General features: G+C 41.5%; 1 protein-coding gene across 1 annotated transcript in view; it reads left to right on the top strand.

Moving 5' to 3' along the window:
• The window catches only part of WWTR1 (WW domain containing transcription regulator 1), a 128,725-nt gene that overhangs the window by 52,671 nt on the left and 48,934 nt on the right, over positions 1–27,120 (top strand). Inside the window, exon 3 of the mRNA XM_082459683.1 lies at positions 26,006–26,142. Coding sequence (XP_082315809.1) covers positions 26,006–26,142 — 137 coding nt within the window. The remainder of the gene's footprint in view (positions 1–26,005; positions 26,143–27,120) is intronic.

Here is a 27,120-nt window from a genome sequence, read left to right as displayed (position 1 = left end):
ATCCTCAATAATAAAGCAATCATTGGGACTTCCCTGGTGGTGCAGTGGTTAAGAATCTGCCTGCCAATTCAGGGGACACGGGTTCGAGTCCTGATCTTGGGAGATTTCGCATGCCTCGGAGCAACTAAGCCCGTGCACCGCAACTACCGAGCCTGCGCTCTAGAGCCTGTGAGCTACAACTGCTGAGGGCCGCAAGCCACAACTACTGAAGCCCATGTGCCTAGAGCCCGTGCTCCGCAACAAGAGAAGCCACCACAGTGAGAAGCCCGCGCGCTCAACAAAGAGTAGACCCCACTCGCTGCAACTAGGGAAAGCCCACATGCAGCAACAAAGACCCAACACAGCCAAAAATAAATAAATAAAATAAAACAATCATTTTTTCACTCTGTAAAAATAAGCAGATGATAAAACTTGGTTGCTGCCACTGGTCAGTTGTTAATAGTTCCAGTATTCGGAGTGGGGAAAAAAGCCCTCTAATAATGGAAGACTGGGGAGGTCCCCTGGGCTTGCAGCAAGAAAAAAATAATACTCACGCCTAAGTCACATTCTCTTTCCTCTGTGAAGTGGGTTGAGATGGTCTGGGAGATGTGTGTGACTCTAGTGCTTCTTGCTGTCACTTACGAATGTGGCACAGGGAAGCAGAAGACAGATTAACAAGGAAGTTAGATTCCATGGTCTCTGAGGTTTTTTCCATTTCTTAACATCTGAGGTGTGCATGGAACTATGTGTACATTTTTGTCTCCTAGAGTAAGCTCTGATCATATGCAAGTGAAAGAAAAAGGGACTCTGATTTAAAAAGATCTATTTGATCACAGCTTTTCAGAAGCACAGCCCTTCTAATAAGCGATGAATGTATACGTGTTGCTGGATACTATTAGTAATAAGACCATTTATTTAGTGGGGTGAGCCTGCCTTGAAGATATCTGCCTATCTGGTCTTCTCTGTAGGCTACTTGTGGGCTTTATGTAACACAAATAGCTCGAGGAACAAAGGAGTTCTGTTGGGAAAAGTTACTTACACATTGTAGTAGATGCTGTATGATTTATGGTGCTGTAATAAGTGACTAGACCATTGCTAGGGGTGGATTCTGGATGAGTATTAAAGAATCCTGGTATTTTAATTATCAGTCTACTTACTCAGGTACACAAAGTTTGATGGGAATGGGGCATGGTGATCTATATTTGGAACATCTTTGCAAGGCTCTTTTTTGAAAATGATAACACTGTGATCTGCATTTGGAAGTATAACTGTTAGTCCTTATAGAAAAGTCTGTTTAAATGTGTTTTTCTCCTAAGGGCTCAAACATAAAATATAATTTTAAATATAAAAATGCTAAGACCCCAGGCTTTGATGCTTATAAGTGTCACTAAAATAGCAAGAAACATCAAAATTTATTCATTTTTGTTTAATTTGAAAAAAATCTAACAAGTTAGCCAACTTTTTTAAAATTGAAGTATAGTTGATTTACAATGTTGTGTTAGTTTCAGGTGTACAGTAAAGTGATTCAGTTATATATATATAGAGAGAGATTCTTTTCCATTATAGGTTATTACAAAATATTGATTTTCAGTTCCCTGTGCTCTACAGTAGGACTCTGTTGTTTACCTATTTTATATATAGTAGTGTGTATATGTTAATCCCAAACTCCTAATTGACCCCTCCCCGCCTTTCCCTTTTGGTAACGTAAGTTTGTTTTCTACGTCTGTGAGTCTGTTTCTGTTTTGTAAATAAGTTCATTTTTATCATTTTTTTAGATTAGACATTTAAGTGATATCATATGATGTTTGTGTTTCTCTGTCTGACTGACTTCACTTAGTATGATCATCTCTAGGTCCATCCATGTTGCTGCAAATGAATAAGCTACCTTCTTGAATGTAGAAAACACGGGGACAGTATAGGCAAAAAGTGTCATGAAGCTTCACCCCTTTCACCGCCTCACTGAGAGGTTGGACCTACCGCTGCAGGTTACAGTGACTAAAAACACCACCTAGATTTATTTTGCTCAAAAAAAATGACTGAATGATGCTGCTCTTAGCAGTTTTCCCCTTTCAGTTGAGTTTTATATCTCCTTGAAGAGGTTTGGGAAGAAAGAGGTTTTATATCTCCTTGAAGAGGTTTGGGAAGAGGTTGGGAAAAAAGCGTAAAAATGTGGAAAACATAAAATTTATCTAAATGCAGCTCTGTAGCACAGAGGCAGTAGCTAAAAGCAAGTGTTAACTTTTCTTGAACTGAAGCCCAATTGCAGATGCTAGAATGGCTGTCAACTGCTTTTCTCCCCCTTGTTGCTCAGCAACGGACTCACATTCTTTAGCGAGAGGGGAGTGCTAGTTCTTACCCCCTTTCTATTTTTCTTCTCCTCCCCCACCTTCTCTGTGCCTCTCTGTCTCTGTTTCTCTTTTAATACCTCATCAACTTCCCCAGCTGTGATTGGACCTGTAAAAGTTAATCTCTGAGTTGTGTGCTGGCCCAGGGCAGCTAGTAGAAGACCAGAGACGTTGTGGCCACTTTGAACCAAGCAGGGGGCGACATGCTCGGGGTGGGACAGCTAGCAGGCTCCGTTTGTTTAGAAAGTGATGCCTTGCTCTGCCCAGAGCCCATGGGGGAATTCTTGGACTCGACTGGGCTTAATTCTTTAAAATATTTATTTTCTTTTAATTTTGGATTCAGATTCTTAAGATTCTGAGTATCTTCTTTTTTCTTCCAAGGGACACTAACAAGATTACAGAAAATTTCAGGAGTGCTTGGCTTTGGTGCCAAGCAGACCGGGGTCTAAATTCCTACACTATTTATGAGCTGTGGAGCTTCAGGCAAGTCTCATATCTTAAAGGTTTTGAACCTCAGTTTCCTCATTCATAACATGGGGATAATAATTTCTCTTTGTTGTATTAAATGAGATAATGATGCAAGGAAAATTCTTGAGATTCTGTAGGAGACCAACAGCTGGGTGGTAGCTAGTATTAATAGCTTCAAGAGGGTACTCTCGGTTGTATTCTTGACTTTGGCATTGTGCTGTGATTTTTGCGTTGTTAGTGCTAATCGAACATGCTGCTGAGAAGCAGATGATGCAAGGCATCTATTGGGAGAATTTGCCCTTATAGTGGGCTTTTTCTAGTCCACTATAGATCAGGTAGGGACCATCACTCTCTACCTAAGATGGACCAACACCCCCCTGAAGGCACGCGCTCTCTTGAATACAGATGCTGATTATTTTTAGTTAAACAGGTACAGAAAAATCTGTATCTATAATAACTTGATAAAGGGGGCGGGAGCTTAATTCTTTAGGAAAAATAATCACTCACTTTCCAGAAAGGTTTGTAACAAAATTATTTTTCAAAAGGAGCTCTCTCTGCATCTCAAATGTGATTAAAATAAACCAAACGAAAAAGGATTTTAGCAGGAGCTTTCAGTGGCACAAAGTAAAGTACAGTTGTGTCCAGGGTTGCTTTAATTCCAAGCATCTTTCTCAGGGCAGTCTACAATTGTTCCCATCACTTACTATTTTATCTTTTAAACTTAGCTTCAGAATACTTATGCTGATGTTCATGAGTACATCTTCAAATGCTGTTTTAGTTTTTCTGTCTGCTTCCTAGTGGATCCTTGAGGCATGGAGAATTTTAGGAAGTGGCCTGGATAGTAGTCATTTTTGTCAGCATGCAACAGAGGAAGGTCATTGAGTCTTTTTGATCCTTTGTTTCCTCATCAACAAAATGCTAATATTGCTGTTGCTTACCTAACAGAGCTATTGTGAAGTCCAATAATAATAGCAAACCTTTTTTTCTTTCTCCAATCTGTGAATCCCCCCAAACACCTTTCCTGCCATTTATGCCTCCAGACATATAGCAAACATTTATAAACAATTATGATGTGCTGGGCACTATGCTAAGAGCTTTAGGTGTCCTAGTAACTTTAATTTCAAGATAATGGGGTGGGTCCTTTAGTCCTGATAATAATAATGGTAGCTATTGCTTACTGATGGCTTTCTACCTGCCAGGCTTTGTTTTAAGGTCTTTTTGTGTCATAGGTATTGGTGGGAAACTGAGGTGCAGAGTGATTAAGTCATTTGCCCAAGTTTATACAAGTAATAATTGTAGGAGCTAGAAATGGAATACAGCCTGACTCCAGACCTCTTTTTTTGGTAACATTAAAAAATGTTATTGCCATGGACAATATATGAATGAATGGGTGTGGCTGGATTTAGCCTGTAGGTCGCAGTTTCTATTCTCACAATGATATCAGTCTGCGGCTTTCTTTTCTTACGATGTCTTTGTCATGATTATGTAAGAGGGATATATTGCCTCATGAAACTGATTGGAAAATATTTCCTCTTCCTCATTTTTCTGAAGAATATTGTTCATTAGATAATGTCTTCCTTAAAGTTTGAATAAGTTCAAAAGTGAAATTATCTGGGACTAGAATGTTCCTTATGAGAAAGTTTTATAATTAGAAATTTAATTACTTTAATAAATAAAAAGCTTAGCAAAAAAAAAAAAATTTGTGGGGTGGTGGTGGGTGGAATTCCCTGGCGGTCCAGTGGTTAGAACTCTGCACTGTCACTGCCGTGGCCGGGGTTCAATCCCTGGTCGGGGAACTAAGATCCCACAAACTTTGCAGTGCAGTCAAAAAAAATTTAACTAAACATTTTTTTTCCAGTTTCATAGAGATATAACTGATATATAACACTGTATAAGTTTAACGTGTACAACATAATGATTTGATACATGTATATATTTCAAAATGATTAGATAACATCCATCACCCCACACAGTTACAGATTTTTTTCTTGTGATGAGAACTTTTCAGATCTACTCTCTCAGCAACTTTCAGATATACAATACGGTTATTGTTAACTATAGTCCTGCTGTACATTACATCACCAGAACTTAATTATCTTATAACTGGAAGTTATGCTTTTTGACCCCCTTCACCCATTCCCCACCTCCCCCTCCCCCCAACCTGTTAGCTACTATTTGCGATATCTCCATTGTACAGGTAAAGAAACCGAGAAATAGAGGCTGGGTAACTCCTCCAAGGTCACACAGCTAGTAAGTGGCAGATGTGGACTTCAAACCATGTTTTTTCGTACTCCACCGCCTACACCCTTGCCTGTTGTGCAATATGGTCACCGGAGTCCAAGGCTAGGGGATTAGGTGCTGCTCTGAGGGCTTTTGGCCCTCTGCTGTCCTTACAGCAGAGAAAATGCACATCGGGGCCCCGTCAAAGGCCCACTGCAGCAGAACTGTTGCCTTGTGGATTAAAAGCTACAGTTTCTTGCTCCCTGAGGTCAGAGGGCCACAGAGAAGTGGGCTCTCCTTCTCTAAGTTAATCGGTGCACGGACTTGGCGGCAGGTTACAGAGGGGTTTTGCCGGGAGAGCTGTGGTGCCAGGGCTTGCTTGGGGTACAGCAAGGGCTTTAGAAGTGCCAGAGCTAATTCCCCAATGGAGAATGGCCCAGAAGAAAAAGATGAATTCCTGAAGGCAGTTGTGTTATCAGTGGCAGCGTCTGAGAGAGCAGGACAGGAATATGATGGCTTGTGTTTGGAAGATGGCCAGACAACATTTAAGTTTCAGAACAGACTGAAGTATTTCTCTTAGGACCTTTACCATCCCTTCTCCTAATTATTGTTATAACTGGAGTTGAGAGGGAAGTGTGTCGTTTGACTTTATCTACAAAGAGTCAGAATTCTAGGTACACTGAACTAATGGTGTCTCTCCAAGCTCTACCGATTTATGGAGAACTTTGAAAATTAATTGGGGAAGACTGCTACTGAAATTTATTTTGGTAACTTGAGACCAAAAAAACTTGGGAAGGATTTTATTGGTAAATAAATAAATAAATAAATAAATAAATAAATATTCCTTACCTAGATTTAAGAATGGTTAACATTTGCCATATTTGTTTCATATTTTTTAATGAAAGTATAATATTTTCAAGCAAATAATAGATATGGTATTTTAACCCTAAATACTTGAATAGTTATCTCTAAAAATTAAAGACATTTTCCTTCATAACGAAATTGCCATTTTCAGACCTAACAAAATTAACAATGATTTTTTAAAAAATTTTTGAATATTTTCAAGCCCAAAGAGGTACTGAAGAAGAGCGTATTCTTCCTTAGTTTGGATTCAGCAATTCTTAACATTTCAACACGTCTCTCTGTGTGTATTCTTTTCTTCTTTCACGAAACTATTTGAAAGCAAGTTACAGGCAACATGAGATTTCACCGCTGCATACTTCAGCATGCAGCTCCTAAGAACATCCTTTTTACACAATAACAAATACCATGATTACCCAAGAAAATTAGCCTTAGTTAAATAATGTAACTGAATATACAGGCCTTATTCTCCCAGTTGTAAAATATCTTTAGCAGCCGCGCGCGCGCGCGTGTGTGTGTGTGTGTGTGTGTGTATGTATGTGTGTTCACATATTGCATTTTGTTTTATGTCTCTGTTTTGATTCAGAAATGTGCCCCTCTCTTACCATTTTGTTTCTTTTTCACAACATTAACTTTTTTTAAAAAAACATTTTAGACCAATATTCCACGTGCGTTTCTTATGATTAAATTAGGTCAAACATTTTGACAAAAATACAACATAGGTCATTTTGTGAATTTCTTATTGCATGACATCAAGATACAAACAGTACTTTTTTAATATCACCTAATATCCAGTGCATATCCAGACTTTCCCAATTGTCTCAGATTTTTTTTTAACATCGATTTGTCAAAGCAAATATTGTGCATCATTTTAAAAAAATTTATTTATTTTATTTTTGCCTGCGTTGGGTCTTCGTTGCTGTGCGTGGGCTTTCTCTAGTTGTGGCAAGTGGGGGCTACTCTTCGTTGCAGTACGTGGGCTTATTGCGGTGGCTTCTCTTATTGCGGAGCATGAGCTCTAGGCACGCGGGGTTCAGTAGTTGTGGTATGTGGGCTCAGTAGTTGTGGTGCACGGGCTTAGTTGCTCCGCGGCATGTGGGATCTTCCCAGACCAGGACTCGAACCCGGGTCCCCTGCATTGGCAGGCAGATTCTTAACCACTGCACTACCAGGGAAGCCCTGTGCATCGTTTTCTAAAACAAAGTAGAAAAATAGACCAGTCTTAATTCTGTTCCTCGTAAACACTTTAGAGTAATGCTTATGTTTCTGCTAGATGGCAACTACATCCTTTTTCTTTTATAGAAATTACTTTTAATACTGAAATAATTAAAAAATTGAAATAACTTCTCTTAATTACTTTAAAAATGAACTATAATTTTTGTAGAAAAGTACACAAATCTTAAGTATGTTGCTTGATGAATTTTCACAAATTGGACACACCACCTAAGCAGCTTTCAAGAAACAGGACCTTCCCAGCTCCAATAAGTACCCCATCTACCCCTTCTAGACCCCCACATTCTCCAGGGTTTCCACTATGTCCGGTGTCATGGGATCATTTGCCTGCTCAAAATTACTTCTATTTCCCTAAAACAGGGATCACAAATTAGAGAAGCCATAAAAGATATGTATATTGTAGTTAGGAATTATGAAAACCCACGGTCAATCAAAGACATTTTAGATGATATACTGTATATATTTTCACACAAAATAATTCCCACAACAATGTGTTACATAATGGTTTCATTCAGTGGCTCCCCCTTCTTCCCGAGAAATGGGATTTAATCCAAAACGCTAAAGGTTAAGTTATCAATAGAACTCAAAGGGCATTTTGTTTCCATTTGTGTAAGTCGCTTAATGTTTTTTAAGCCCGCGCATATGTTAACAATGGAGGCCGTCAGTTACAGGCGAGCTTAGCAAGGCATTCCTGGAGTTCTCCTCAGGGGTGAGCATCCCGAAGCGAATTCAGGAAAAGAGCAACTCTTTTCACTGAAGGAAAGTATTTTAATTAGTAACTCTCAAAGGATAATAAACAGTCAAATAATTCTGAAATCACTTGGCTTTGGGACAAGTCATTACAATGAGCATGCAGTTAAAAAAAGAAAGAAAACAAGGCTGGGGGCATGTATAATCAATTAAATGCAAGTAATTACATTATGAGGTCTTCATGACAATTTTATGGTACATTAACAATGTGGAAAGGCATGCATCCTGTATTCTAGTAGGAAAGCCGACAGACAGTACAGTGTATGTGCAAGTATCTTGACCCAAGGTTCGTTTTCATGGACTTCTAGGCTGTTGGGCTCTGCAGCTGCTAACAGGTATCTTTCTAATGGGCTGAACTGGGTAGAGAGGTGTCCACTGAAGCCTTCTTAGATGACCCACATAAATCAGGTCAGGTGGGTCCTATATTTGCATCTGGGTAGTATTGCTGTAGGTACCTGAGTGTGACTTTGATCTGTGTGCCTGGATTTTTTTCTGGGGGGCGGGGGGGAAGAATCTACCTTCTCTGGTGTGGTTTTCAATGTGGCATGCCCTAGTGACATTAGTTCTGAAGTGACTTGCTAAAGTTAGAAAGTGAGATTGAACAGCTGGGTTGATGGCCTAGTGCTGGGTTCCCACCAGTTGTTTCAAGGGGATGGAGAGGAGCCACCCAGAGTGCTTTGCAGCAGCTGTGACCCCAGCCGAGGGAAGCTACATTTTGAAAGCACACTAAGAATAGACAGATACTTACAGGCTCCCAATTTTAAAGTAAGGAAGAAGGTTAAAAGCTTCTGGGTGCTACCATTGTAAAGCAATTATACTCCAATAAAGATGTTAAAAAAAAAAAAAAAAGCTTCTGGGTGCAAACAGTTCAGTTCACTTTTTTAAAAACACACACACACACATACATGTTTATATATGCCTTTCTCTATCTCTCTTTAATCTACATGAACCCTGCTTTGAATAAACTCTGTCATTAGGATGCTTTGGAATCATGGCTTCATAGCCTCACACCACATTTGCCCATGGGAACTGCCTATAGTTTTTTAGTTTTGGTCAGTTGGTAGCCAATAAGAAAAATATTACTACAGCAATAAAAATATTGCTATAATATCTGAAGTATATTGTGTGTTCAGACAATGCTGCTGGATTTAATCTGAAGCTATGCTTGGCATAAATACCACAAATGGTATATTCTAATTCCTAAAATGTATTCTACAGCATATTAATAAAATGAAAAAAAGATTACACCTAAAATAAATTAGAGAAATGTTAGGTAAGCTAATTTAAACACAGAGCCTTTTATAATAATGCATATATATTGTATAAATTTTAGGGGGGAAATATAACGTTCAGTGTTTCCCAAACTTATTTGATAACCAAACTTTTTTGGGTGCAATCTTGGGGGATTATCTTCTAGGACTAATATCCCATAGAATGTACTTGAGGTTACCCTGCCCGTAACTGCATCTCCTCACAACCAGTGTGACTGAGCCCAAAAGCTTTTGTCACCTGAGAAGTTGATTTTAGGTTGAAATGTCAGATGAGGTCCACCCACGCAGTGATGCTGTTGGCAGACTCAGAAGTGTCTTTCCCCCAAATTACCTCACAGTGACTTAGTGTTAATTACCGCCCCCGGGCGCCCCCGCAAACCACCACCCCCCCCGCCCCCCCCCCCCCCCCCCCCCGTCATGCTCCCACCTTAGGGCACACTTTCATTTTCATCTTTTTGTCAAAATAGTTTTTATCAGGATTACGGCAATTTTCCAGACCAAAGCTCGATTGCCTGGCTTATCTTAACCTCTTTCTGTAGGAACATGTTGACAAAAATTTGTTCAAGGAACATTTTGGAGCAAAATAAGAAAATACAGATAGTTTATCTAGATAGTCATGTAAAGACGTGTTTCTGTCATTTTCCTCTTGATTTCATTTCCATGCAATAATAGACGTTTCTTTTCTCTCGTTAGACAACATATGATAACATGGGTACATATTCCTGTGCTTTGTATTAAAATCATATTTAGTATGTGTCTGAGTATGCAAACTTTCTCAAAAAGTCATTTAAAATGAACGCAAATCCTCACAGTTCTGAGCTGTTTCTTCTAATATTTTCATTTCAGAGCACTTTACAAAAATGTACTTTGTGTAAATGTTAAAAATGTAAAATATTATGAAAAGCTGAAAGGGAGTAGCTTAGGAAAATTAGAATTATCTCCGATATTTCTTTTTCTCCCCATAAAAAGAGTAAATAGGAAAGATTCATCTACATGTTGAATTTCACTTAAGTAATTATAGTCAATTATAAAAGCCAGTAACCTCAAGTATTATAGAGTGAACACATTTATGGAGCATCAACCCTATTTGAATATTTTCCCTAGTAATCGACATTAATGAAGACCAAAGACAAATCAGGCTGAAGCTGTAATTGTCAGAGTTTCTGAACGAACAAACTTTACAGGATGCGGGACCTTTAACAGCTCTGGCTTGGAGCCCTGCTCAAGGGAGGCATGCTCGGTTGCTACCTTTGCGTCTCCAAATCCATCTTCAGAGTCCTTTTACCTCTTCCTTTTAAGTGATAGCAGGGAGTCTGGCTTTGTATTTGGTTTACATTTCTAAAGTAGTACTTGTATTTCTTCCTCTCCTTCCTCCCTACCATCAACTACAGGATCACATGGAGCTAATTTGTTTTACTGTCACGGGAGTCCCTTTTCTTGACAGGATGGGCCTGATTAAAACCAGGCCAGTTAAAAGGTCAACCTTGCAGGCAAGTGTACACACTCCGTGACTCAAGGGCTTCAGGAGGGATGAGGAGGGATGGTGGTGTGTTACGGAAGCAAGATGGGGGGCGGGGCGGGGTATCTATCTTGTGGGGTCCTTTCCTGCTAAGGACTGAGCTTGTAGTGGGACTGTTGTTCCAGGACTGAGTCAGGCTATCAGCAGCACCAGTTGTACATACCCTCTTTTCCTTCCTTCCTAAGGGTCCAGGTTATTTGCATCAGCCTCTTTGGGTTCACAAGGCAGTATCATGTTATGGAAAAAAGCCCCAGATGCGACTCTGAGAGCAAGAGTGGGCTCTCTGCTGGGTCACATAGAACCTCAGGAAATTTATTAAGTCATTTAACTTTTCCCAACTCAGTTTCTGGATCTTAAAAATGGAAGTTAGTAAATCTGCTGTGTGAGGATCAAATTAAGATAATTTTTGAAGCTATAAAATGCTATATACATGCCAACTGTTGCTCTCAGACATTATTATTGCCATCATTATTGTGAATATTATGATGTATGACTAATAATGAATCATTATTATCATGACTGTCATTATTAATGAATATTAGTACCACTTCATTCATTCGTTTGTTCACGCATTCATTCATTTGACAAACATTTATTTATTGGGAGTTCCCTGGTGGTCTAGTGGTTAGGATTCGGCGCTTTCACTGCTGCAGCCCAGGTTCAGTCCCTGGTTGGGGAGCTGAGATCCCACAAGCCGCGCGGCACAGCCAAATAACAACAACAACAAAAAGCATTTATTTATTGCTATATGCCCGAGGTGGTGCACTTCCAGGGTCCATGGTGGGTGGCACTCGGTGGTGGTTCAGTTGACCACTTTGCTGAATCAAACAGGAATGAACTGACAGTGATTTCATTTGTTTTAGAGGATGTTGCAGCATCCTCTAGATTTCATGTCCTTCCAGGGACCAGGAAAGAACACATTTTCCTGGCTGAGTTTTTTGAGCACCTGATACGTAAGGATATATAAGATATGCGTAAGATTCGTTTGATACAGACACTGAGAAGCAAAATGATTTGTTAAAGGAAACTCATTAAATGCTTTCCTTCCTTCCTTCCTTCCTTTTTTTAGTCATTTATTCCATGAGTAGTTTTTGATTACCTGCTGTGGGTCTTCCATACTCAATCCAATATTGGAACTACTGAGAACTTGAAAGCTTATTTAAAGTCTCCTTCAATTTCAACACCCTTTAAAAAAAAGTCTCATGGAAAGGAAAAATCTAAACACATCCTGTAGAGAAAATATTCCATACCATTTCCTCTGACCATTATTACGATCTTTATCCTGCTTCATTCTTTACACGGAGTTCCTCTGCAAGTCAGTGGGAACTGCGTAGCAGGGCTGAAGGCAGGATGTGCCTCAGAGAGGGAGGAGAAAGAGCCCTGTGGTTGGTCATCAGACTAAATTTAAACCGTTATTTGGAGCGACTATATAATTAACGTGGGGTTAAAAAATGATAAATACAGCTGCAAGGGCAGGTTTATTCCTTTAATAAGAAAAGAAAAAAGGGACTTCCCTGGTGGCACAGTGATTAAGAATCTGCCTGTCAATGCAGGGGACACGGGTTCAAGCCCTGGTCCGGGAAGATCCCACATGCCACGGAGCAACTAAGCCCGTGCGCCACAACTACTAAGCCTGCGCTCTAGAGCCCGCGAGACACAACTACTGAAGCCCGCACGCCTAGAGCCTGTGCTCCACAACAAGAGAAGCCACTGCAATGAGAAGCCCACGCACCGCAACAAAGAGTAGCCCCCGCTCACTGCAACCAGAGAAAAGCCCGCACGCAGCAACAGAGACCCAATGCAGCCAATAAATAAATAAATAAATAAATAAATAAATAAATAAATAAATAAATAAATATAAAAAAAAAGAAAGTTTAAAAAAAAAGAAAAGAAAAGAAAAGAAAAAAGTCAGGAGGGATGAGAAGAAAACAAACACAGTGACATGAGGCATGCATTCTCTTTCATAAGAAGAATCAAAGAGAGTTTCAACCTAATCTTTTGAGAGACAGTAAATGCCTCTCTCTTCTGGATTAGGCAGATGACAGGAGTAACAGCACCGCAGCTGGGAGTCTCCAAAGCTGACAGGTGCTGGATATAAGATGCCCCAGATCGTCCCGTGAAGTGTAGACAGTGCTCGGGATGACAGGCCCCGCTTGATCTGTCCGAGGACAGAGCTGCTCCGTCTGTTGACGCCTCGTTCAGGGTCCCCCCACCTCGCTCAAACAGCTGCCAGAGGCAGCCATGAAATATTGCTTAATTATAGAATTTCCCTTGATCCTCTTCATCCCTTCCTTCTACAGCTCCCCCCACCCCCTGGCCTCCTTGTGCCCCTCCGTGGTTCACAGCACCTTTAGGCTAAGCACTCAGAGGAGTATTATGGTGGTGCCTTTTCCAACTCACAGTTGAGGGACTCACAGATGTTCAAGCCTACACTCTAGCTGTGGAATTATTCTCGGAGGCTGTAATTAGCAGTTTTAGGTTCAAAAGTGGAATGCAACATTATTTTTTAAGCAGGAAGTGAGTTTACTTGGAGTGGGGGAGGATACCTTTTCTCATTCTTTCTCTCCTTTTTTCTGACTGAGAAATAATGCTTATTGTACAAAATAGAGGAAGTATCAAGAAATCTAAAGATATGAATGAAACCTGCTTTCCCCTTATTCATATGTATGTATATTAACCAAAATAGGATCATGTTCACTTAGCAATATATTGTGAACATCTTTCCAGTTTAACAAATATAGATCTGTGTCATTTATAATGTCTGTTCAGTCTTCCATGGTCTGGCTGAACCATAATTTATTTAACCATTCGACACATTTAAGATATAAACAAAATTGCAATGGACATCCCTGCACATACATTTTGCATACTTGTTGTACTGGTTTGGAATTATGTTTGTGATTAACAGGGATGTGAAATGAGATTATTTATTTATCTCTAATGTTAAGGTAAGGTGGTCAAGGGCTGATGTGATGGCTGCACAGGTACTTGTCTTTTTCTACTTTGTTGTTCTTAATGAGTGGCTTTCATTCCTCATGATTTAGGAGGGCTGCTGTAGCTCTGGCCATCACGTCCACATTCCAAGCTGGAAGAAAGAAGGGTGGAAAGCAGAAAAGCTTGTGTATCCCTTCCATTTAAAGAACTTCCCCAGAATTTCACACAGCACTCTGTTTAGTGTCTAGAACTTAGTCTCTTGGCCACACTTAGCACCCAGAAGAGAGGGAGAGCAGATATTCAGAAGCAGCTGGCCATCTCTGCCATATCTCTCTAACTGTTTCCTTGGTATAAGCTTCGTGGAAGTGGAGTCTCTGGTCCAAATCTTTTTAAAGGGTTTTGTAACGTGTTGACAAACTACTCTCCAGAAAGAGGTTACCGAGTTAAGTTTAGTAATATGCAAGAGTGACCCTTAGTGAGGCTGTGGGTTCTTGGGTGAGCATTTTTAAAGCTATTTTCCTGAAGCTGTGTTCTTTCTTTTGTTTAAATCACACATTCTGCAGAGGGTTGATGTGGCGGGTGTTGATATATTTACAGTTTTTTCTTCAAAATTGATGTCTGTACAAGTAGAGCATTCCTTCCAAATATTGGAAGGACATTTGGCTGAGAATTCAAACGCTGTTCACACGTTTCCTTCACTTCTAAGAAAACTTATTTGGAGATTGAATTAATAAACGAACCCAAGTAAGGCGGCTCCCTCCCAGTGTGAAAAATTTCCCTGCCAGTTAAGTAAAAAGGCGCAGTGAAGAAGCTGTTCAGCCCACGTCTGTTCAGATATATAGATGTTTGATTTCTGTCACACTGTGGCATGGCCATCAGTAGCTCCAAAAATAAAGGAATCTTTTGCTTGGTTTCCTCCTCTTGGGTGGGGTCTGTTTTCTCCTTCCGTGAAAGGATATTAAGGGTCATCATTATTGCCAAATTTTTATTGCTTTTGTTTAGATATTAACAAGTTTGGTGTCACTCTGTTTCTTAATTTGGTTATTCAGATACCTTAGCCTTTTTTTTCCCATCTCTCTTTATCTTGCATAGGTTATATAATAAAATTCACCTCTCTTCAAAGTTAGAAAAGTGACCCGCCAAAGTATTACTAAGGGATCATATCAAAACAGATGATTATTCTAGTGCTACTTTTCAGTCAGAACTAACTTTGAAAAAAATATGATAGTTGGTGAAACAGTAGGTGACAGTACCTTGTATATTCTTACAAGTTTCCTAGAAGTTTAAAGTCTTATCAAAATTAAAATTACATACACATAAATAGATGTTTTTTTAATATGAAAATTAATACCAGCCACTTTAGTGAAGAACAGTGGGGTTTGGATGGGGAAATAAGTCTTAAAAAATGGAAACAGATCCATATTTCTGTTCTTTGTTAAATACAAAAGATTAAAGCCATAGTATATTTTTGATTAACATCCACCTGTGGGTACAAAGCTAACTCTCTTTGGAGTTTGCATTAACATGCTTTGTATAAAACTATAGTACTGGGCTTCCCTGGTGGCGCAGTGGTTGAGAATCTGCCTGCCAATGCAGGGGACACGGGTTCGAGCCCTGGTCTGGGAGGATCCCACGTGCCGCGGAGCAACTAGGCCCGTGAGCCACAACTACTGAGCCTGCGCGTCTGGATCCTGTGCTCCGCAATGGGAGAGGCCGTGATGGTGAGAGGCCCGCGCACCGCGATGAGGAGTGGCCCCCGCTTGCCGCAACTAGAGAAAGCCCTCGCAGAGAAACGAAGACCCAACACAGCCATAAATAAAATTAAAAAAAAAAAAAATTCTTCTTTAAAAAAAAAAAAAAAAAAACTATAGTACTTTTAGGCTAAATTTGTTTTTCCATTTTGTTGAGTCACAGAAACTTCAAGTCTTCTTGCGTTTCTGTACCTAATCCGTACCCCTACATTTTGGGGTGAGCTATGGGAGTGAACTCTTGTAACCCTGTAAGTGATTAAAAAACTAAATTAGTGTAAAACTTCTTGAACATTTCTGTTAGGAAGGATGGAAAGCCATTAGATACTCTTTTTCTAGTATTCAGCCTTTTGCTTTTCACTTCAAGCTGAAATCCTTTCTACTTTATACATGAGGCTGAAAGTCTTGTGCTGACATGGGACGCTCATCACCGCTAAAAGTGCCTAATGAGGGCACTAGAGGAATCTCAGCTTTGGCCTTTTCTTACACTGGATCTGAGAGTTGTTATTGTTTGTTAGAATGCAGGCTGGGAGGAGGGGTGGTAGTGAAGGAGCCACTGAGGCTGGTGGTTTGCTAGTTCTTTTGTGTTTTGAGAATGTTTTTGTCTCTAGATCAATTATTAACTAGCTACTCTATGTGAAATCAAATAAATCTGTAGTTTTTGCAGTGAATGGATGTGCGCTCTCATTTTCCCCCATTTTCTTGGGTTCATTGTACCCTAGGGTGTTTGCTGATTTTTTTGCATTTGAATTCCTCAGATCTTTGTAAAAAGTTGGGATATATTTTCATGAGAGAAAGAAGAAGAATTAATATTTATAGAGTGTCATGTGTGTCTGGCACTCGCGGGTGGGTGTTTTACTTTTGTTATTGAATGAAATATTCAAAACAACCTCATGAAAGGATGTTCTTACGCGTATTTTACAGTGGAGGAAACTGAGGCTTGGAGATGCTAAGTAAAGTTTCAGTGGTCTCTTAACTGGTTAATTGCAGAGGCAAAGTTCAAAGCTACTGCAGTACTGCCTCATTTGGGCGATGCTTTCAACCAGAGATGCCAAGAAATACATGTAAAGAGACATTGTGGGCTGGGTTTACAGGAAACATAAGCAGTGTTGCCCGGTGATTATCTTCAAGGCCTCCAGTGTCCCTCTCCCCTCCCTGCCTGGGAAGCCTAACTCAACTCCCCTTCTTTTGTCTTCCATCCTCCAAACCGTTTCTTGCGAAATGAGATGCGGGCTGTGAAAAGCACCTCCAGTCTTTCTCCAGACTGGGGTTGGGGTTCGTGCCAGTCTTTTCTCTAGTTGCATGTGTCTTGTCTTTCAAACATGTGCAGAAAGTGACTGACACCCAGAGCCCAGGTGGCTCCTCCTCTTCCCAGAATTAAAAAAAAAAACAACAAACCAACAAAAAGGAATTGACTCCCCCCACATGAATAGAGGAGAAACTAGACTAACCCAAAAGAATTTTTGGTTTTTAGGAGGTTTTGCCCTGTTTCTTTGGGCAAGTGACATTTAGTTCATTTGGCCCCATTAGAACAAGCTGTGTGTCAATGTCCCATTTAAGAACAACTGGAAAAACAACACGTTGAAACACGTGTTGGCCACAGAAAGCCTGGAAAAACAACTTTCAAAGTATTTGAGCACTTAAAGTAGCTCGGTGGTTTAAAAAAAATTCTTTAAAATACTGATCGCGAGATTCAAGCTGCTTCCCAGATGTCAGATGCAGCTGATATGGGGAGCGTATCTAACATGCAGCTATCAAGATAGAATGTCAGGCTCTGGACCATTTGTAATAACAATAAAAATAGGGGCTGTGCTCTGTTAACCTCCACACCACCCTTTATTTCATTGCCACTACCCACCTGATTGCCAGCTCCTAGGGCCCATGCTAGATCATCTTCTGTTCCGTCCATCCCGGAGGAAAGGACACTGCAGGTATTCAGGACCATATGCCTATTTAAGTGGCTTGAAGTCAACTCTCCATGCCTACCAAATCCCAGCATAAGTATATGGGGACAGCATCACTTCATCTGGAGCTTGGCTGTAGAAACAGTACCATGTCCTAACTCTGGAAGGATCCATCTGTGTTGGACTTATTGCAAGACCTTATAATATACACAAAGCTTAGCAGACTGTACATTATGGGCCATTTAAAGGATTTTCAGTGGTAATTTTCACCACACTCCACATTTGCCAAAACTGATTTTGGAACTGAATCCTCATGGAAGATACAATGCCAGAGTAAATGCATCTTGTCGAACGAACTGAATGAATGGATGAGTGCCTTTCACTTCCTTTGATAATTCTAGAATTCGCCATTCACTAGGAAACTCATCTTTTCTTCACTTCTCCTCATTCCCGTCCCATATTTTTGTTTGTGAAAAAGGAAAAAGTGGGAAAAGAGGTACCAAGTACCTATTTTATACTTGATACCTGGAGATAATAAAACGTGGTAAAATAAACTCGTACATTGTTGTTCGGTTTCAACACAGGAAACAACGTGATTTATAAATCTTTCAATATCATTATCGATCCTGACATGAAAAGCGAAAAACTAGGCTAAGCGTTGATACTACAATTGCAATACAGCCGAAGTTCTTTAATCGGGTGCTTGGCCAAAGGCAAACAAGCAAACAGAAACGCAGTCCTTTTTCTTCTTGCTTTTTTTGGGAATAGGAAAAATGAGGTGAAGCAAGAGCTGGCTCAGTTTGCAGAGCCCAAGTCGGGTTTGCCCCGGTCGGGTGGCGTTGGAGACCTCCGCGGGGATGACGGAGAGCCTCACACAATAGCTCAACCTCCGAAGCGAGGTCAGTGAGTCACACCTTGGGGCTGTGTCCGTGAGTCACCCGCTTCCCAAAGAGGCTTTCTCCAAAAGTGGTGTATTCATAGTGTCCCCTACTTTCCCGCCCCAGGGACAGAACGCTGGTAAATAAACCCCTGCAGGAAGGAACTACGTAGATTACAGCCTCACGTGGGCTCACTCTGCACTTCGGGGCTGACAGCAGCTCTGCCTGACTCAGCTTCTGCCCGGACCGAGCAGGGTCAGGAACGAACTTGCAGAAAAGCTGGTGATACTCTGTGGAAAGGATTCACGTAGATAGATGCCCACAGCTGGCCGCGGCGGAAGTGCCCGCAGACCTTTCACGCTGCTGCGGCTCCTACTGCTGCTAATTTCAACAAGTAGAGACTTCTTGGCACTGCTGGGATGGAAGTCGAGGATTAGAGCCTGGTAGTTAAAAATACAATCCCTGCCATTCATTCGGAATTCCAGAGAACTCTGAAATTTTTTGAATTGGCAAGTGAATGGTAGAGACCGGAAGCGTGCACCAAAATAATACTTCTGGTCTGGTATCATCTTTTATTAGAGGATCCTAAAAAAATCCCCTACTTATATATGAATTATTAGTCCTGTGTCACAGACTGCAGCTATGTTTGATGAGCTGCCGAAGTGAAAATCTGACCGGAACCTTTTAATTCTAAATTACTTGTGGTTTCAAAGAAGGATGAGCTTTCTCAGCCAACACACTTCTGTTGTGTGAACAGTCACCTTTATTGTACGACATGAGAGAGTCAGTTTTTATAGCTTTCGGACTTAATCTATGAATGATATGAATGTTTTGCTAATGGATGTGTCCGCTAGGTACATTTGCAGCCTGACTTTTACCTCTTTGTATCTTCTGTTCTTATGAATCGGACTAGCAAGAGGTGGTGATGTTTAGGATCTGGGCAGAACAGAATAAGAATTGTAACCAATTGTAGTGTTATGAAAGCTGCTTTGGGACAAAGAATCATCAATTGGGGTGACAGTAGGAAGGATGGCAACTTGGGAGGGAGACTGGTGGCTTTAGAAAGAAAATAAAACATTAGCTATGGATCTGTTCAGCCAGGTGGAGAGCCAGCACTTTATTTCCGATTGTCAATGTATTCAGAAGCCAAATTCCCATTAACCAGCTGGCCTGATAGGGTTAAACAGAGGGGAACAATTTACTGATGGCTACTCATCAGATTGGGTTGCCAGTTTAAACGTGGGCTTTGAGCTACCACTGCCGTGGGGCTCCCACTGTGATCAGCTCCCACTTCTCTCTGGGTTTGGTGACAGCAGAGGAACTAAGAAAGAGTGTGCCTCTGGGCCTGGGAGAATTAGTAAGTGTGTATTCCAGCTGTCTTTGTTCTTGTGGTTAAGACCCACCTCTGGTGTCAGTCGGAAGAGCCAAGTATCACTGGCAAAAAACAAAGCACAACAAAAGGCGCCACTCAGAGAAACGCAAGGTATGAGTAAGATATGATGTGTCATTTCCTAGGTCTTGAAATTTAAATCAGAGCACACTGCCTACATGTTTAATGTGATTGAAACACAGGCAGCATTTATCCCTGAAATACAATAAAGAAGTAAACCAGCTTTTAGTGTCTGTATTTTAATTCTAATTGCGGAAAATTTTCAAAACTTTAATGTGAGTCTTGGGCAAGTCTTCTTGCCATCTGGTATAGGATTAAACACTGGCATAGTATTTGTTGTCTGCTGACAGCGGTTCCAGTTTACTTGGCAAGCCCTGCCTGGGAAATTATCAACCTCATGCAAATCTGTTTCAGTTTTCATTTTTAACGCTGATGAGTTTAATTGAACTGGTTCACAACAAGCAAGCTGCAAAGCTATTTCAGTTAGCAGTTTTTAAGCACATAATCTTCAGTGTATATATACTTTTGTTAGAACATTAAGAGGGTGGTGAATTGGCCTAGAAAGTCAAAAAAAATTTTAATGTCTGATTTTTAAAAATAAGATCATTTACTTTGGCCCTCGATTGGTCTTGTGAATATTATGGGGGTTGCAGGAGTATTGTTTTTCAAGTGCCTACAATGTGCAGGACACCTTGCTCTGCCCCTAGGGTCCTATCTATCATCAAAAGAGCTTATGTTCCATTGGAAGAGAAATATTAACACCCCCCCAAACGAGAAAGAATGAAGGGAGAGGTTAAAGAGAAACTGGGATTGGCCAGGGGATGAAGCCAGGCAGCACTGAATGTGAACTGAGTTTTGAGCCAGTCAGCCTTGGTTTTATGACCCCAGGTTGCCTTTAAATTCCCATCTCTTTGGTGTGGTTCTCTTTAACCACCTAGCTGGGCCTGGGTGGTAGAAAAGAAGACACTGCTTCTAAGTCCTGCCCTAATAGCTCTGTTGAGTGTAGGGAGCCCTGAGTAATTTCTGACACTACCTAATGTGAAACTCTAATATATTAAGAGAGGAGGAGGAGTAAAAAGGCCAAACACTTATATTTGGAAATGAAATCTTTGCCCATAGAAATGAGCAAGCAGCTTATTATGTTGCTGCGAACTCTAAATTCTTTCAAAATTAAGCACTTATAATCATTCCTATTTTTATATCTTTGTATGCTTCCAGCAATACAAAATGTATTACATAGGCCTTCTCTATTTCAGAAAGTCTTTGTTGTGTGGCTTCCTTCCATAAAGTTAGTATAATAGGTCATGAACTGGAGGGTAAATTCGTCCAAAAACACCAGGCCTTTTCCTGGGCTATAAGAAGTCGGTGGATTCTATTTTTACAGATAAGATTTTATCTTTGCCTTTCATGGTTCTGCTGCCAGTCAGGATTTTATATTTACAAAATGCTTTTCATTTTTATGCCTACCAAGTGCACGTGCACAATAGATACACAATCCACACTTGTTGAATAAAAACTTGAACCAAAGGTTGCCAGCCTTGGGCTGGAGGCTGGAGCTGCCTTCTGTGGATTTATTTGCTGAGGAAGTGAGCAGGGGAAGCCCAGTGAACTGTTCTTGAAATTGGCAGGTGACTTTGGCGGTTACAGGTTTCCTAGAGCAGACCTTTTTCACCCTTGCAAGAAGGAACCGGAGCATTTGTTGGCTTTTTTACCCATCTCACGGATATGGGTGCTGAGACTAGGATGGGTTAAATGGCTTGTCCACGTAGGTCACACAGGGTCAGAGCTACATGAAAACTCAGGTATGTGTGACTCCAAGCCTGTGGTCTTTCCAGAGGCCATAGTGCCTCATACTGTCTCCCAGTAGGCTGTCAATGGCCAGGGGGGACTAAGGATCCTAGGGGTGACTTGGATCCCAGCTGTCCTTGGGATGAGTCTGGAGGTGGGTTAAAGAAGGGATTATAGATAGAGAGGGTGGGGAAGGGATGGAGGGCAAGAGGAAAACCTGAGAGACTGGAGGAGAAGCCTGGAGGCCATTGCCCTCATCAAGGTGAAAGGTCATTCAGGGGGCTGGAAGGGTGGAAATAGGAGCTAAATTAACAATCCCCTGGAGGCCGATGGGAGGGGCCAGGCCGATAAGAGAGGGTGGTAATGCTGCCCCCTCCCCACTGATTTCCATGACATTCTAACCCCCAACATAGAATTCTCCTAATACATAAAATGACTTTCTCAACTTGTATCTTTATGGAAGAACACATTAATTCTAGGAGGAAAAATTATTTAACACAGCACAGTTTTCCATAAGATACCATTTCCAGCCAAATATCTTCTCAGGGAAATGCTGAACTTTGTTGCCCCTGGGCAAAATGCAGGTCCTCAGAGCTGAGGCTTTTTGCCGACCTGGGCACCACAGACCCTGATGTGGTTGGAGGTTTGTCCTTTATGAGACTGTGAAGAAAGGCAGTATGGGAAGTAGTGGTCAAAGGGGCCCCCAAAGGAAGAGGAAAAGACCGCTCCGATTATCTTTCTTTCAGGTACTATTTCCACTGCACACCACCCCAGGCCTCCATGTGAAACCCTTGCAGACATTTTTTAAGTCCAGGAAAATTGTGTGTGTGTGTGTGTGTGTGTGTGTGTGTCAAGAAGAGTTTTTCTTTCTCTTAGAAACTGGCATTCTTTTTTCTTTATAAAAAGCATGGAGCCATGTAATTGAATCCATTTCCCTTCTTACTTTGGCCACTCAAAAATAGGAGCCAAATCTGTAGTTTATCTCCAATAACTTTTTAGTACCTATGACCTGCATATCCATGCATCATTTTCCTTTTTGTCTTTTTGCACCTTCACGAGTGTTTCTGTTTTTACTTGCTATGAAAACAATACATTATCACTGTTAAAAACTGGAAAGTACAGAAGAGTTTAGATAAGGGGGAAAAAAAAGCTCCAGTGAGCATATTACTTGCATATATCACCATAAATACTTGGTATTTATTTTCTTTTTTTGTTCCATTTTCATAGGAAAACTGTATAGAATGTGTGATCATAGAATACACACTAATAGGCAGATTGAATGTACATATGTAAGTATATATAAATATATAAATTTTTAAGAAAAACTAGACTTTTAAAATAGCAGAGACTTTTTCTTTCCTTCCTCCTTCCCTCCCTCCCTCCCTCCCTCCCTCCCTCCCTCCCTTCCTTCCTTCCCTCCCTCCCTCTCTCCTTCCTTCCTTTCTTTCTTTTTATCGATTTTTTTTTTCTTTTTTTCCTTAGACATTTTCTTGAAGTGGACTCTTTAAGGGAGTGACATCAGGGAGGGGTGGGAGTAGTAGGGAAGTGGGGATTAATCTAGCTAAACTGTGGGTCCTGGCAAACAGTAAGGCTGCACTGAGAAATACAAGAAAGGAAGTGACTCAGTAGCTCTGAGAGAAGGAGCAGAGATGAGACAGCAGTATGAAACAGCGTGTGGTTTATCCTACGTTTGGGAATGGGGTGAGGGGAGCTGAGTGATTTGAACAATAAGAGAATTTAGTTTTCAAATCAAATCATGAGCAGTGGATTAAGTTCTTGTGAGCAGTGCCCTTGCTGTTGGCATTCAGACCAGGAGCCGCCCTGGACATCACATAAACTGAGCTTTAGAGCAAAGCTGCCGTGGGGTCGACGGATGTGCAGAGGCTGGGAGCTGGAGTGGCTTTCTTCTCAGGGTTGTTTCAGAGCAATGAGAACTGCTCACGTATGAAAGGCTCCCTCTTGTACTCAAGTCCTTGGGGAATACAGTGAGTGACACTTTTAATTAACAAACCCACTGGGAACAAAACTCCTTTAAAAGCGTTGGCTGGGTGTGGAGTTTGAAGGGTGGGCTGCGGAGACTCCCACGGTCCTGGGGGAGTTCTGGGGCTTGAAGCCGCGGCTGAGTTGTGCATCTTTGGGGTCGGATCTATCGGGATGAGGGCCAGAGTGTCCCCCCAGAAAGCCCTCACCTCTGTCCCAGGGGATGGAGGCTGGCCAGCCGTGGTGGCAGTCCTCAGGCAAGCTGGGGTCCTCTACCACTTTGGGTGCGGGCCTTTCTGCTCTCCCCAGACTTGGGAATCCCAGCCCACTTGTTCAGGATGGGAGAGGAGAGTGGGGGACTGGCATTTGGGAATGCTTCATTCCGGTTCCTGTATAGTTCCGACCACTGACAGATAGCTGAGTGTCTGTACACAGCAGCGTCCTTAAATGTCTTCCACCGTACGGTGTATGTCACTGCGTCTCACCGGGGCTGCGTTCATGCTGCTTCTACCACAGTATCAATATCCATGGTGCTAGAGGCTCTAAGAAAGGCTCACGAAAGAGAGAAGGATACTTCCCCTCCTGGTACCACAGTGGAAAGTATTTCTGTAGGACGTGCCAACCTTGGGAAAACATGTTTTAGTAGTAAGAGTCCTGAAGGAATAGCTAGTCAAAGGGTTTCTTAACTCTAATTACTTTGCTAAAGGGAGCTTACTTAATTTTCACATCCTCATCCATTGTTTCCTCACTTGGAAGGCCTGTGACAGACCCCCTGAGGCTGGCTATGAGTCTTCACAAGACCAAAAGTTGACAAAGGATTTTATGCAAGCTTTGAATAGAATTACAGTTATTAAACTTGAAGGTGTAACCAAGACAGTTGTTTCTTCCTTTAGGCTTAGGTAATTGACTTTCATCTCTGTAGTTCAGCCCCCTACCCACCACCACCCCTCCCCGCCCCGTCTGTGTTTTTCTTAACAAAATCGTCTTGTTTTTTAATTTTTATTCCTCCCAGTTTATTTTTGATTATTTTTTAAAGACCACTGATGGCTCCTATAGTATGAAACTCAACAGTTAAACTTAATTTTGCCTCCTTTATGGAGGCTGACTTTTTTTTTTTTTTTTAATCATACTCATTTTGAAGGCCTTCTTGGGAAAACATCCAAGTTTTCACTCAAGGCAATGAATGAGCTCCCCATGGCAATGACTTCCAGTCTGGGATGAAGAAATCTGAAGAATTTTAGCAGTGGCAGTATTCAGATGTGAGGAAACAGAAGCAAAATAAAAGATAAATACAACTCCAGTGCAGGAGATTGCACTGATTTAGGATTTAGCCTAATGATACTAATAGTAGTTTCCTAGCTAAGGATTCAAAGGAAGCCATTGTTATTTCAAAAGTAAGGTGTGTTTGAAAGGAGCAATCTCTCTCCTTTTCACGTGGATCCAGAAAGGTCTATAGTGTGTGGGGTTGACATTGCCCTTTGGTTTGGGAGAGACAACCTAGTTACAGGGCTTGGAACAAAGGACTGACATTCAACTTCTGCTATCAAAGTTCGTTGTCTTTGATAAATACAGAAAGATCTGTGATACAGTTCATAAAACAAGAATTGTGGCACCAAATGAATATGCTTATCTTTAAAAGAAAAATGTAATAAACTCTCAAAAAAGAGTTTATGGAGTGGCACAGGGTCTTTAAGTCACCAGAAGTGACTTAAGATGTGGTCTGTAGGGAGGTAGACAAAGCTAGATGTCCCATCCATCTTTTTTTTTTTTTTTCTTTTTGGTTACGCCGCGAGGCATGTGGGATCTTAGTCCCCTGACCAGGGATCGAACCCGTGCCCCCTGCGGTGGAAGCACAGAGTTGTAACCGCTGGACCACCAGGGAAGTCCCCCATCCATCTTTCTAAGGACATATTGGAAACTCTGAGTAGAAGCTGATGTCATGCTAGTTTCTCTGAGATTAAGTTGTAATAACAAACCCTGGAAGTTGTATATGACCAAAAGTCTAATCACGTCTCCTCCCTCAGAAACCCTTATGCCTCAGCATCTGGGTTTCTCCATAATCTGGCACTTCCTACACTTATTTCCTGCTACCCTGTTCTCCAGCTACGCAGTTGTTACCTTGCATGGTGGAACATAAACTTCTTGAGGGTTTATGTATTACCTATGTGGACCTCACAGTGTCTTACCCTTTGTACGAGCTCAGTAATGTGATGTTTATGAGTTTGGTTTCAAGGGCCCTGTCTTTGGCTGAGGACAGGTGGAGGCGTCCTCATTATGTCAGTTATATGAGCTGCGAGAGTGTGAGAGGGCTGGCGGGCAGGAGCGCAGGGTCCGGCTTTGGGAGAGGAGTTTGCACTGTGGTATCCCAGTGCTTGGGTGGCAGTGAGCACAGGGGGTTGGAGAACGTAGGCTCCTTGGACCGTGGGGAGGAACGCTGGGGCTTGTCCATCCCTGGTAAGGCAGAAAATCCTTAAGAGGGTGTTTGCACGTAGGGGCAGCTGGTCAGCTAAGTCATGGACTGATGTTCAGAGAGTCCCCTGCAAAATCCCCAACGTGGCCCAGCTTGGATGGAGGGTAAGTGGGCAAGCCTGACCTTGGCTGAAAACAATGTGTCAACCTCTTATAAGCAGATCCTAAGGGAAGAAGAGCCAGCCTCATTTAACTGTTGTGTTGTTACTGGTGATGATGATATTGATAATGCTAACAATGAAAGAGATAATTGTTTTCCTTCTTTTAGTCACATAGAAAAAATCACCACATGGCAAGACCCTAGGAAGGCGATGAATCAGCCCCTGAATCATATGAACCTCCACCCAGCTGCCACTTCCACACCAGCGCCCCAGAGGTCCATGGCCGTGTCTCAGCCGAATCTCGGTAAGCTTTGATTGGAGCTGGATAAACAAGTATTCAACCAAGGGCCTCTGGAGCTCAGAAGCAGCTCTGGTTGCCTAAGTGCCTACTCACGCACCCAGATAGTATCTTCTCCTCCCTCTTGGCTGCATTACCCTTTCACTGTCCTTGCCTTCTTTTCTTTGCCTCTTGGCTAAAGAGTTCATGACACTGCTACCAGGGTTTACACTACAGCTCCAGCATCCCCTCCAGTTGCATTTATTGAAGTTCTTTGAAAACTCACTTAGGCCTCCTGTCTTCATCCAGACCAAGGCAAGAAGAGCACTTAGACCCTTTCTGTGAATCTGGTCCCTGAAGACTGCCAAAGTGTACAATTCTGGCCTCAAATATCTTTGCTCTGCCCCGCCCCCCAACAATGTGTGGTTAACACCAGACTAGGTGTTTTCTTGCCTTATCTCATTCAGTCCTCACAACAACCCTACAAGAAGTGACAGTATTCCCATTTTATAGATGCAGAAACTTTCCCAAGTCCCAGCTGTGGGCTAGTAGAGCCGGAATTGGAACTGAGGTTGGGGAATGCATTCAACCCTTACATAATCTGCGGGTGGCTTCTCCCCACACCTGCCCTAGGATAGGACGGCTCACATTTCACTTCATTTTGAATAAGTGTGATTTTAAACTTGAGATTAGTTTCTGCTAATTGCCTTTACTTCAAAAGAAATACAATTCTGCCCACTGGAGAGAGTCAGATGTGAATGAATGCACTCCTGCAGCAGAACCAATCAGCTTTTGTTGTTAGTCATTCTCTCCCACCTCCAAAGGCTAAAAATAAGAGGGCCAATTTTGAAGTTTTTAAAAAAATAGTGCCATTTTCAGGTAATGTTTCCATTTAAGATCAGATACCCAGATACTGCTTTATACACAGAACAGAATTTTAGAGAATGAAAAGAATCTCCTGTTGGATTTTCAGGAATGAACAGGATAAAAATGGAAGCAGTTTCC

Source organism: Balaenoptera physalus (assembly GCF_965194825.1).
Source record: "Balaenoptera physalus genome assembly, chromosome: 4".
Classification (NCBI taxonomy): Eukaryota; Metazoa; Chordata; class Mammalia; order Artiodactyla; family Balaenopteridae; genus Balaenoptera; species Balaenoptera physalus.
The sequence above is the reverse complement of the archived record's forward strand: the minus strand, read 5'-3'. Positions and strand labels throughout refer to the sequence as shown.